At 35.4% G+C, this 13,187-nt stretch overlaps 1 protein-coding gene across 3 annotated transcripts in view; it reads right to left on the bottom strand.

The window, feature by feature from the left end:
• The window catches only part of MYOF (myoferlin), a 65,257-nt gene that overhangs the window by 21,610 nt on the left and 30,460 nt on the right, over positions 1-13,187 (bottom strand). For all 3 annotated transcript variants that reach the window (XM_018069173.3, XM_018069174.3, XM_018069175.3), the window contains 11 exons: positions 12,667-12,844; positions 11,831-11,955; positions 11,211-11,317; positions 9,425-9,617; positions 8,263-8,418; positions 7,143-7,274; positions 5,677-5,840; positions 3,847-3,961; positions 3,622-3,727; positions 1,523-1,665; positions 1,045-1,218 (listed from right to left, as the gene is read on the bottom strand). In XM_018069173.3, coding sequence (XP_017924662.1) covers positions 1,045-1,218; positions 1,523-1,665; positions 3,622-3,727; positions 3,847-3,961; positions 5,677-5,840; positions 7,143-7,274; positions 8,263-8,418; positions 9,425-9,617; positions 11,211-11,317; positions 11,831-11,955; positions 12,667-12,844 — 1,593 coding nt within the window. The remainder of the gene's footprint in view (positions 1-1,044; positions 1,219-1,522; positions 1,666-3,621; positions 3,728-3,846; positions 3,962-5,676; positions 5,841-7,142; positions 7,275-8,262; positions 8,419-9,424; positions 9,618-11,210; positions 11,318-11,830; positions 11,956-12,666; positions 12,845-13,187) is intronic.

Genomic DNA, 13,187 nt, shown 5'->3' with positions numbered 1-13,187 from the left:
CATTTCCTGTTGCCATTGAAGCTGTGCAGAAATCATATCCCACCATTTCATCTTACTTCCAGGATGTCTTATTTCTGGAGTTACACTAGCTACCTCTCAGCTCAGATTGAAGGAGAGGTTGCAGGTGTCCTGCACTGCACTGTTGCAGAGAACTGCTCTAAGGCTTTATCCAAGCAATAGCCCAGGAAGTACAGTCATAAGCAAAACTGATGCAGGAATTATTAAACTCTGTGAAACCAAATTAATTGGAAAAAGAAAATGCTCTCAGCGAATCCTTGGTCATCATTTGATGTAAAAAAGAGAAACAAACCAAGAAAAAAGTGCAAACTGTTGTTAATGCTATACAATCAGACTCAGAAGTCCTATATATTTTATAAAAACAAAGTAGCCTTCTCACATGATTTGCTACAATTTGTATTTTGATAAATAGAGCTTATCTGTGAAGTTGTGTAACCTGAAAACGTGAGGAATAATTACATTCTGGTCATCTATTTGTGACATGTGACATATGACATTCTGGCTTCTCCAACACTTGCTCTCCTTTCTTGTGTTTGGTTGTTTATACATGCAAATACCAATCAGGGGCAGCTGTTTCAGTGCCGGTTGTTTGTTGTGCTGATGTTAATATATCTAAATTATGTGCATGAAAATCTTGAGCTACCTTTTCACTTTACTTGTTTTTACTTAAAGAAGGCTTATTTAGTAATTTGGCCTTTTGCTCTAAATCTCATGTAATGCAGTAAAAAAAAAATATTGAAAAATAAAGTAATAAAAACAATCAAAAGTAATTATAAAATATATAAATTATATATAATATCTAATATTTTCTACGCAATATAAAATATAAAAAAATACTAATACAAGAGTCTCTACTCCAACTTTAATGGTCCCTTTCAGACTTTAAATAATTTAAACAATATAAACTATATTAGTTTCTTAGTTACTTATCAGTCTAACAATTTAAGAATGACTGATATACATGTTTATTTACTGTGAATTAACAGTTTGACCTTTGAAAGACCTTTTTGATACTCTATCCCTTACCAAAGCACCTTCAAGTTTAAAGATAGCTGCAGCACCATGTGTCTCTGAGGGAGCCATTTTTCGTCTCCATCGTCTTCGACGGAAGGTGTCAGAACTGCGTTGTTTCCAGTGAAATTTCCAGCCAATCAAGGAAGCATATTCCCATCCTTCTTGATCTTCATATGATGACATTCCCTAGAGGACACAAATTCTTGTTATCCACAGTGTTGTATGACTGTAATGAAAAAAAGCAGCACTTGCTCTGGCAGGCCTAAAATTCCCCTTATAAACCAAAGCTAGTAACATCAATTTACAAAAGGATAAAGAAAAGGAATATAATGAAAAAATAAAAGGTTGTTCTAGATTTTTTTTTTTGTTTGGTATTACATTTTTTCTTTACTCAGGAAATGAGAAATTCATGCAGATTTTTTTTTTTAAAAAAAGGAAACTCAGACTGTTACAATGTGCAAGTCCCTGGCTGGATCTCTCCTTTGCTTACCCTTCCTGCTGTTACTGCTTCAGGTAAATCCCTCCTACGTCTCCGCACCAGTCTTCGCCGTCGATGTGTGTGATACATTTTTTCTGCAGCAACCCATGACTTGGGCTTAGTGTCTGGAGGAATAGTAATTCCATATTCCCATCCTAAAACAGAATCGATTAGTTGGTATATTTTCAGAAATAGAAGCAAGATACAAAGAAGAAAAGCATGGGAAATAGAGTGTACCAGACTGTAAAGGATGAAGCTTTATCACACAAGACTATTCAGCATTGCAGAACCTAAGTGTCCAATAGCCAGGGGGCAACTGATGACATTTTAATGATGCTAATATATGTGACAATAAAAATCTCAATATTAAAACAGATACAATATATTTCAAGTCCTTTTCTTCTCATTCTTGTTTTTTTTCAGATGTTGATATCACATTTTCATACTTCACCACAGGAAAAACTCATCTTTAACTTTAAATAAGAGTTGAATGTTCTGTGCACTCTTGTAACTCCAGCAGATTGGCATTTAAAGGAAGACCAACTATACGAACTCTGATCATAAAACTTTAAGAACTGGTATTTTGACTATGTAATATAATTCATTTGCCAAATATCTAGGACTCAGACTTTAATTTAAAGTCATCTCATTAAAAGGTTACTGCAGACTCCTAACAGAGGTTCCGGTTAAGACAGATATCAATACACTAAGATAAAGAAAAGATTATTTTATCCTAATAGCTAGCTATTTCACTTATATTTAAAAGTAGTAACTATTTGAGAGTTTTCAGCTGTTTTAGAACAAATAAAAATTCATTATAGTTTTGCAAAATTCCGGGCTTTCCAGAATCTCCCAAGAGATTTTTGTTTTCATTATTCATTTTCAAACCACCAAACCAATCTCCTGTAAATTCTTTGCTACGATATATTGCCTTTTCCTATTGCTGTAGAATCCAAATTATGGTCTTATAAGGTTGTTTATATCACAACTTTCTAAGCTGGTAGCAGTTTTAATTTAGTGTAAGTAACAAGCATATGGAAGTCAAAGTAACACCAGGAAAATGGTGCACTTAGGATTTTCTAACCTCATCAGGATAGCAGTACATCTAATCTGAAAAACTCTGTCTAGGAGCACCAGACTCTTCACAAAAAGGCTTTCAAGTCTTTTTTCATTTCAGAATTGCCCAAGAATCAGTTGCACACTGTCTGTTTCATCCTGAGCAGTCCTGCATGTCTCTCTTCCCACACAAATTCAGTGCAGTTATTTTTCTCTCAGCAATATAGGAATCCTTCACACACGTGTGTGGTGTGTGACCAACACAAACAGGTTCCTCACTTCTTTTAGTCCCTAGACCTCCTGATTCACTTCTTAGCATTGTTTGGCAACTCATCACACGGCTAAAGGCTCGCAGGTAAATTATTCGAAAGATCCAAATCTAGTTTTGCCACATATTCTCAGTGCAATTACAGAGGTTTCATGTCTCAAGTTTTGGACTTCTCTAAAAAACCTCAGTTACTGCTACTTATCCATGTCTTATAGGCCCAATTGTAACCACTGGACTGCATTAAGATCGGACTTGCGAAAAATGTTCTGGAAACTTATTTAAAAAATAGGGTGGATTCTATTTCCAAGCCCGCTGTTTATACACACAGCTTTCCCATATGAAACCTCTCATGTTAATAGACTGTTGTTTGCATTAACCTTCATTTTTTTAAGTTGTCAAAGTTTTTGGTTCAATATTGTCATCTGCTGCTGTAGTTAAGACTAACATACAGCTTCTTAGACTATGAGATTCTCTAGTAAGCACTTACAAATGCATTTATTATGTATCTTGTACAAAATAGCTTTTGATCTAAAAAAGACTCAATGAGAACGGTGAGTTTGATGAACAGTGATTAAAATGGAAATAGAAACAGATGCAGACAGTGAACACTTTCTCAAGGTCATTTAGTCTGATTCCTTAAGCAACTGTTACCCAAATATTTCCTTGATACTTTTGCACAGGGCAACCACTGTCATGCCCAGGATATTGCCACAGTCCTGATGTACATCATCCTTCAGTATCAACAACAGATTTTCCTGATAATCAGCAAATAAACAGTAAATCTCACCATGCTCATCCACTGCTCGATTTAGATCAGATTTCCAAGCATCATCTTCCCACATCCATCCCAGAGGACATGTGAACTCGCGTGGGGGTGGAGTTTTTTCTCCATTCTTTTATGTAGGGAAAACATAACAGTTCTGTGCATTAATAGAGCAAATACACTGTGTAGCAAAGCATAGAACTCCTTCTCTTAAACCTTTATTTATCCAGTGAAAACTTAAGGTCTCACCACATCTGTGTAACTCTCTTCAGATGCTTTCCATTCCCCTCCAGGATAGCGACTCTCATTTTCATATACTTCGTCAGTAAACTCAGTATGACCAGCATCAGCTTCAGTCAACAAACTGCACATCCAAAATAAATGTAATAATAAATCAAAAATATTTTAGTTCACTACAGAGAAACATATAGAAACAAAGCACAGAACATGCACACATGGTGGTATTCTGGATTTCCATCTATATGAGGGACACTTATTTCCTTAGAATGCCTTTCTTAAACTGAAGCAACTCTAGTAGTAGTAAGCAATAAGAGGAACATTACCCATAAATATGAGTGACTAGCATGAGTATTTTAACTGCTGCGTTATTCAGGATCTGCTTTTAATACGTCCTCTTGAAAAAAGAAAAAACAACATATATTTAAATGTAGGAAACCCCAGACTGTGTATGGCAGTTACACGTGTCTCTAAGGTGCATGCATCTATGCATGCACCAAAATTTGGCAATGTACGTAAATTTGTTTCCCTTTATGCTGTTGACAAGGCAAGCAATCAGTTGGTTAGTATTTTCTAATTTGCAAATAAAAGAAATGAGGGAACAGTAAATCAATCAAAAGCCTTTTGCTTTCCCTCAGTGCTTCACTGCAGTTCAGAACGCGCTGAAGTGTGTTCTACACTGCCATTTGCTGGCCAAATACAGCCAGGCAGATCTTCTCCCAGTAAAAGCAGATGCATGGCAAAACCATGCATTTCAACAGGAGGGGTTTTTCCATTATCTGAGAAAATATCTCCATGTTATTGCTTTTCTTCATGTCAGATTATTCACTGAAATAAAAGCTGTTAATTTAATATGAAAAAAACCCCATCCATTCATACCTATGAGAGATACAATTTTAAAATTAATCAAATAATAGCATACATTTTTCTTGCATGGTTATTCTACAGCAACAGTTCTGTATTTTTTTCACCATCATAACACAAGAATTTAAAATGGGGTGAATATTTTCTTTTAAAAAAGAAGAAAATAGTCTCTTTCTCATGCTGGTTTTTGTTTATGAAAAAAATAATGTACCCAGTCTGGTTTAAAGTGTGGCAACACAGCTGAACTGGCACAACTCCAAAGCTGAAAACCTTTGACAGAGAAAGACTGACCCTGTTAGAGCTGGCGGAGAACTGACACCTCATGAATTTGGTCTGCCAGGGGAGGAGCTGTCATATGGCACCACAACCTTAGAATCTGAAAACAACTCCTGCCTTGAGTCAGTTTGAGAAATTACCTACATCAGTTGTTGAATGATGGAACTTCTCAACACTTAATGAAATAAAGACAAAAAACCACCACACAAATGCTGTAATGGTATTGCTACAACACGAATCCAAGCTTTATACTGGGTGTCAGGGTTAAGCTTCTACCAAGGGAAGACCCAGAAATCCAAGGGTCTTGTGTCAAACAATCACAGCAGGATCTCTGAATCTCACAGAGACACACATAAACCTCACAGTAGCTTTCTAGGTATGAAATACTATTATTATCCCTTTTATAAAAATGAGGCACCGAGACCCAAAGAATAAGTAATGTAGCCATCAGGACATGGGGACCGCTAAACCATAAGCTGGTTCCTAGGAAATGGATGCATTCTTTCTGTTGCCTGTTTTATTTCACTTTTTAAAAAAGGTTATGTTAATTTTAGTGTTATTAACTAGCTTTGACTATTGGCTGGTTTTTTCAGTCATAGAATGTTGAACTTAAAATCTCCTCAGCGAAGAAAACATAGAGGAGTTTTTAGTCTAGACTAAAATGTCTTTATTGCTGCCCACATAGAATTAAAAAAATCTGACCTTCTTTCAGGATCAATCATCCATTCTCCTTCCCACTCCCAGCCCTTTGGGGGTAGGAAGTACTCTTTTTTCAGTTTGATTTTTCCTGTGACATCAGAAAACTTGTGGCGACCAACAAGTCCTGAGGTACCCCACTTTCCAAAAAGGAAAGCCTGATTTTCATACTGTGTGGGAAGAAAGTAAAAATCAAATTATTATTTAGGAATAATAAACAAATATTTCTGTAAATTTTACAAATGAATCATTCTGTTACACATTTCCTTTCTCTGAAATTAAGTACTCCCTTTCTCCATTACTCTGCAATGTAATCATTAATTTCTTTTTTTAATTTTCTTCTATGCTGCTTGGTAAAGCAAATCTTCTCAATTTATTGCCTCTCTACAACTACATTCAAGTTTCCTCAAAAGTAAAGCTCTGTTAAATAAAATATTGTTATATTATTCAAACAAGTTCCTTCTGTTCCTTAAATGCATGATTCTGTCATTCTTTTCCATCTCAAATCTCCTCCTATTTAAAATATCTTATTTTGTAACACGGAAAAGTGTTATCATAGTAGTTACCAGGGGCATGATTCTGATGTTAGCCCAGTTTATATAGTCTACTTCCCTTCCTGAGATTATTTGTAATTTATGATAGTCTTGAGTTTTCTGCTCTTATTCCTGTAAAATTGTTGGACTGCTGTATGAAGAGCAAAAAATGAGATATTCAATAGTACCTTAACCTCTATACTTAAAAAATGGCTTTGAACACCCATTGCTTCAAGCAACTTACTACAGCACTGCTAAATATTTAAGCATAACTGCAATGGTGACACCATTGTAAAAATGTCTTGTTTCATTAGCTATTTTACTGATATTGGATTAGGTGCACCATTGGGTGATGTGACATATAAGAGACATCTGCCACTTACCATTACCCTTCAAAATCTCTATTATATGCTGTGGGACTATTTCAATCATTTTTATTCTTACCTCTTACCTTTGAAATGTTATCATAACATAGCTTTTTGTCATCAAAATCTACTGGGTTTGACCAGTTTTCCTGTAGCAGTAAATTTTCCACTGCTACAAAAGAACCATTATTAAGCAAAACTACTTGCATTCAAGTATAATTTGTAGTAGTGAAGAAGCAATTAAAAGAAAAGGGTTATTCCCATGCCAAAACATAATGGTCTAGATCCCAATCTTAATTACACTGATAAAAATCTAAAATAAATGTCTTTGAAATCACTGGAGTTAACCAGATTTGTACCTGATTAACCAGTTCAGAATCTGGTCTGCTGAAGTTCGTCTGCTAGGCACAATGGACTTGATCATTAACTGCCTCGAATGGGGTCTACTTGTTTCATTATAATAAATACTACTCTACCTCTCTGTCCAGCATGCAAAGAAATTCAAAAGAGTTCCAATTGCATTGAATTCCTAATCATGTCCAAGATGAAAGTAAGAAAGCAATGATGGACATACCATTTCAGCAAAAACACTGAATGTTCCCTCTGCAAAGCTATTAAACTTCTTTTCCACTGCACTGAGCCCAAGCCAAATGTTAATTCGCAACTCTGCAGGCATTTTGACATCTTTCGTCTTGTCCTGTGGGTACTGGCACACAAACAAAAATGTTATTCTTTGTTATGTTATGAAGGTATTGTAGATTTCAGTAAAACATATGCAATAACATAGAGATATGAGGAGTAATAATATGTGATTTATTTATCACTTCCTGTACTGCTTTTTCTCAAAAGCCAGTAATAAATATTCCAGGAAGGAAACATTCTTTAAATAATACCTGCCTAGGGCATGTAAAAACCAAACATAGTAACAGTAGTATCATCCCTGCTCCTCTATATTCTCTCCCAAGTTTTATTCAACAAGATTTTGACAATAACTTCATTGTTGATGTCTGAGTGTCTTGCCAGGAGACTCTGGAAAGGCAGAGGTTCGTCGGGATGGTTCACTACACACTGAATCAATGCATGATAAGGGGGCTTGCAAAGAACTGTGAAGGTACAGGCTTGTCTTCATTGAAGCATTATTCAGTGTAACTACTGCTACATTGACAAACTCTGTAAGTGCTATTGTTTTACAGTCAGATTGCTTTTTTTCAGGTTACGTTTATTTCAGTTGAAGATAATATAAACTTAAATGGAGATATTCCTATTCAAGAGTAAGACACAATTCAGAGAGACATAAGTTCTGGGTGTAGACATGCTCTGTATCACTTGCAGAAAACCATCAAAAACTTTGAATGCGTTTTTGGAACTTCTCTGACTTACACTTATTATTCCCTCTGAAAGTCTACATGCATGTCCAACCCGGAAATACCAACAGTAACACTTTAAAAGTCCTGTCACAAGTTTGTGCTCTTTCAGAAAAGCCCCAGAGATCAAGGGCAATCTGGTTCTAACTGGTTTATGATGAATTTACAATTTCTGTGATATTTTGAAGAAGTTACATGCAGTTGGCTTTTAATCTGTCCTGAGTTTAGATATTCCATTTTTCATAGTTTGTTTGCATGTTTCATGCTCATGTCTGAGGGCATCTCAGTTTAGGGAGTTAATTATTTCTTAAGAAGAAAAAAAAAAAGTACCTTTAAAAAGATTGTTTGGGTCTTTCCACAGTATTTACCAGATGATTCAGGGCTCGTTGTGGAATACAGCACTTGGTGTGCAGGAACACGAGCATAGGCCAGTCTTTTCTCCCCTCGGATCATCCATATGATTACATCAGGCATACTGTTCTGTGGCTGCAGGTTATTTGTGGGGAAAGGAAAGATAAGAATAATAATTAATAGAACATTAAGTTAATTTAGTGCTTAGAAAACAGAAACATAAATTAGGATTTATGTCAAAGAATTTATCTCTAAGAATCAACAATTGCCATGAATTTATTATAAATAGAGGAAATTGCTTTACTAAGCAAGACAATTCTGAAAGAATCATAGAAGATACCACTGAGATTTTTGGAAGGCAAGTAAGTTCTATTAAAAAAACAGTTCTTATGTATTTTCTAAATATTTCTAGAGACATTTTGTATCTCAATCCTCTTATGACAACTATAGTGACTGATCCCAAATGGTAATGCACCTTATTGACCTGCTACCTATTTAAGTGCTTATGATGCTTCCATATTAAGGGTATATCATCACAAGACTTTTAGCAGAAGACATAAACCATCTAATATCTTTTTGCAGTTTGTGCACATCTTTTATGCTAGCTGCAAGTCTGCTCTTTTTTGTAATCAGTATCTTTTCAGAGCAGAAGCAACAAATCAAAAATTTCTACAATGTTGTGACAACCAGTTATGAGATAGCAGAGATGAAACCAGGAAATGTTGCTGAAAATTTAAAAAAACACAGAAACAAAGAGATTTAACTCTGTTAGAAGTTGATTTCTATGGCTAACAAGCTGTGGAAAGACAACAAATATCCTGCAGTCTCTGAACCAGTAATGTGACTTGCAATTCTGGAAGAAAGAACAAAATACAATCATTTTAAACAGAATAGAGTCTATTCCATAAATCACAGAGTGTTCATTACCCAACACACATTCTCAGTGAAGACAGGTAGCATACAAGAACATTATGTTTAAGTAAATCTTAATTACAGAGGGGAACATGTTTACTTCCACAGCATATAAAATTACTTTCCTAAGGAGAGCGGATATTGCTTGATCAGCAGTGAACTTTACAACTATTTGTGTTAGAGAGGTATTGCTAAACTAACTGAATCACCACTACTGTGTAGCACTAACCTCTTCACTGAGTTGCAGTAATTTATCCAACCAGTCCTCAATTTCTGTCAGAGTGGCTTTCACATCAGTAGCTTCATTTCTCATCCTTGCTGCTGCTTCTCCAATCTGCTTGAGAGACTTGAGGCGCAGTTTTTCTATCTGAGTGTCAAGGACTGTAATATTAGATTTGCCTTCTATGAGGGGAAATGGTTTACTGAAAAGAGAATATTAATTATGGTTAATAACCTTAGTGGATTTTATTTAGCCACACACTGAATACAGCCGTGCAAACAGAGGCAAGAGATTGAGTGCCACTTTTTCCTGCTATTAAAAACCACGGGAAGAGTGCTATAGCATTTATTTCTGCAGAGATTTCCACCTGACAAAGTGTTTACAGCAAGAGAAATGGTGTACTTAAATATACAAACACCAAGGTAGAACAGCTTGATGTGTATGCTTTAATGTAATTGCTGCTAACCAAATCAAGCAAAATCCATTTCCCTGTATATTCACATTAAAAAAATTATTGTCTCAGAATGTACATCTCAAAAATGAAATCAGTGCCTTCAGACTAACATTAGGATTTTTTCCTTCAATGGAAATTGTAAATTCTCAGAAACTCAATATACAAATACAGCTCTTGTCTATGACTATCTAACCCTCTGGTATGAAAACATCAAAGAACTCTAAAAAAAATCCATGACATAGAACTTCTGAGTCACTAGAGGGCAGAGTAACTACTCAATGGAACCAAGAAATCATAGAACCATAGAATATCCTGAGCTGGAAGGGACCCACAAGGATCATTGGGTCTGCGGTCTGCACAGGACAACCCCAAAAAATCACACCATGAGTCTCAGAGTATCACAGTAAAAACAAGGAGAAATTAGCTTTTTTGAGTTGGAGGAAGTTTGAGGAAAAGGCAGCTTCTCAAAGACCAATGACTGTATCCCTTTAACAGAGTTCACCAGGAGGTCTTTAATATGATCCTTTAGAAAAAGTGTAAAAATTTTCGAAGACACTGTCTAGTTTGAAAGGACTGACTCTTCTTTGACCTACTTTTAATGACATGCTATGCACTTCTGAGGGTTTTGATTCTGTAAAACCTTGATACTGACTATAGTGTCTTCCACTGCACTTAGTTCTACTAATTTGAATGCAAGTGCTATCTGCCCTGAGTGCAAGTACTTAGGCATAAATCAAATGTACCCGATCAGAAATTCCAGAAAGTAACCTCATTTTAGGTTTAAGTAGTGCACTGAAAACTCTCTCAAACTCTTAACTCATTTAAACTTTAGCACAAGAAGGAAAAGTCTTCTGTGAATTCAACTTAGTCAAAAATACAATCTTTATGACCCTTAGTCTTCCACAGCTTTTGACTTTTTGTTCTGGGTTTACCAGTAAATCATAGAATTTCTTCCCTCTTCAGTTTCAGATACAACATTAAAACATGGGTAAAACAAAGGTACATGAGGAATTTTAAAGAAGGCAAAATGGTAGAAAGATAGCAGAGCGACCTAATTTCCCATTTTTAGATTTTTTTCAAGAGATACTGTTTTATCACTGTTAGTAATAAAACTATCCTGAGATAAAGGGGAATTACAAAACTAGATGGATTACTTCACTGGCAATATTCATGATGTTTTACTACTTTCAGAGACTTTTGGAATTCCAGTTCTTAGGTCAGTTCATAGGGATAGTCAGTTTTATAGTCCTTAGAATTTGTTTTCTGACTTAGTAAAGGCAATAGCAAAGATTCTGAGCAGGCCTAGAATGATAACATAAGAGATAAAAAGGGTACTTTTACCTTATATCTTCTGTAAGTTCATCAATCAGCTTCAACCACATCTCAGCTAATCGGTTTTCAGAAATTTTAGCCTGCATTCCTGATTTTAAGGTGGCTAAATTGGATTGCTGAGGAATTTAAAAGAAAAGGATTTGCACTTATAAACTTCCATTGTGGTTTATGGTCAATAGGACTTTTAAGACTTTGATCTTATTTATTTCTCTGTGTAAAGACCAAATCAAAAAAAGACTTAGATGTTCAAACTTGATTCGTATTTAACAGAACTAACCTGATGTTCTTCCTCACTGTAACAATATATGATATTGCACCTAGCTTATAAAACAAATAACAATTCCACAGACTTAACATGCCACTAACACCGAGGACTCTTCCTTCCCCTGGGAATTCCCCGCAGATTCAATCAGGAGTGTACTGAGCCTTGCCAAAATGCAGACCTATGATTAACAGTGCCATTTGTTACACTGAGCTGTGTTTAATTTTGAATCAGAAAAAAGGAGGTAAAGCGTCAGAAAACTGTTCCATAATTTGCTCAAAATGTCACTTTTTGATTATATGTCTAAACGAAAAAAAAAGTAAACATGAAAAGCATAGCAGCAAAAGGAAGATTTTAAGTGTCTTACCAGTCTTTCAGCCATGTTTAGGAGTACATTCACGGCGTCTAATCTATGACTTATGTCCTCCCAAAAGGAAGTCAGTGTTACAACTGGCTTTGTGTTTGCCCATGGCAAGTAGTAATAATAATTACCTGGTGTGAAACATTTGCATGTTAGATTTGGAATTCATGGCAGGAGTATAATATTGTACATTGTTGCTATATTTATTTCATTTATGTACTACAAATCATTTAAGGACATGCAAGCTAGTCCAAATTCATCAAAGGATTTATTTTCAAGCCACTGTAGTGTCTGTTGAATGGAAAACTTTTACAAATAAAATATTCAAATAATTATTTTCCAGATTAAGTCTGATTACTTCTTTTAATACAAATGGAAGAAATACTCCTCTTGGTAGTTAATTAAAAAAAAATTATAGCAAAATATATTTTCCTGTGATATAGCTAGGTTGGTTTTTTTTCTGGGCTGCAAGATGCATGGCTTAAAAACAAGTTATTATTTTATTCTAAATAAGAATATTCAAAGGGTGTTTTCCCTATTTAACCCCTAGATACCTGTAAAATAATGTGATTTTTTTTCCTTGCAAATTTTCCTGTGCACATCTAGGACATAGTAAAAAGATTTCACTGAATTCTGTCAAAACCTCATTAATAACCCCAGCAGGCTTTGCAGCATGCATTCCATAAATGCAACTTCATCTCAAGAGCTGTGAAAAGCCACACGCTCTGTCATATTTTCAGTAAGTGTGCAGTGCAGTCAGGGTTGACATTCCAAAGCTATAAAACAGCATCTCAAACCCAGAATTTTAGAGTCTTTCATCCCCATACTGGCAGCATCCTTACCATCAAAAACAGCACTACTGTACTGAGTTGTTGATGCCAAAGGTTTACAGGTGGTATCAAACTTATTGCCGTAGTTACCAATGCTAACCTCGAACTGAATGGGCTCTCCAGTGTCTTGCAGCATGGTAGCAGAATGAAACACAGCAGCCAAGCAGAACTTCCGTCTGCGCTGGTATTTCTACAAGAACAATCTTTTTACTTGTATTTCAATATTTGTAAAACAGGATCCACAATTATAGAAAGAAATAGCAATAATTTCTTAATGGAAATAATAACTTTAATATTTTTGCTACTTTCTGAGAAGAAACCAAAACATATAACGTTTTGGTTAAATTACTGTATTTGATACTATAAAATGTTTCAAATTAACAGTTCTTGCTACAAGGGTATGACATTTTTTTAGCCACCACTCCTCAGTCACCAATAACCACGAGTAAACACCCCTTCAAATTCAGAGATTCAAATCTAGTTTTGATGTTTGTGAGTTAGATGATTCTCCGAAGACAACCAGCCAAGGCACC

Source organism: Manacus vitellinus, unplaced genomic scaffold, assembly GCF_001715985.3.
Source record: "Manacus vitellinus isolate BGI_N305 unplaced genomic scaffold, ASM171598v3 scaffold_15_pilon, whole genome shotgun sequence".
Taxonomy (NCBI): domain Eukaryota; kingdom Metazoa; phylum Chordata; class Aves; order Passeriformes; family Pipridae; genus Manacus; species Manacus vitellinus.
This window is presented reverse-complemented; position numbering and strand designations above follow the sequence as displayed.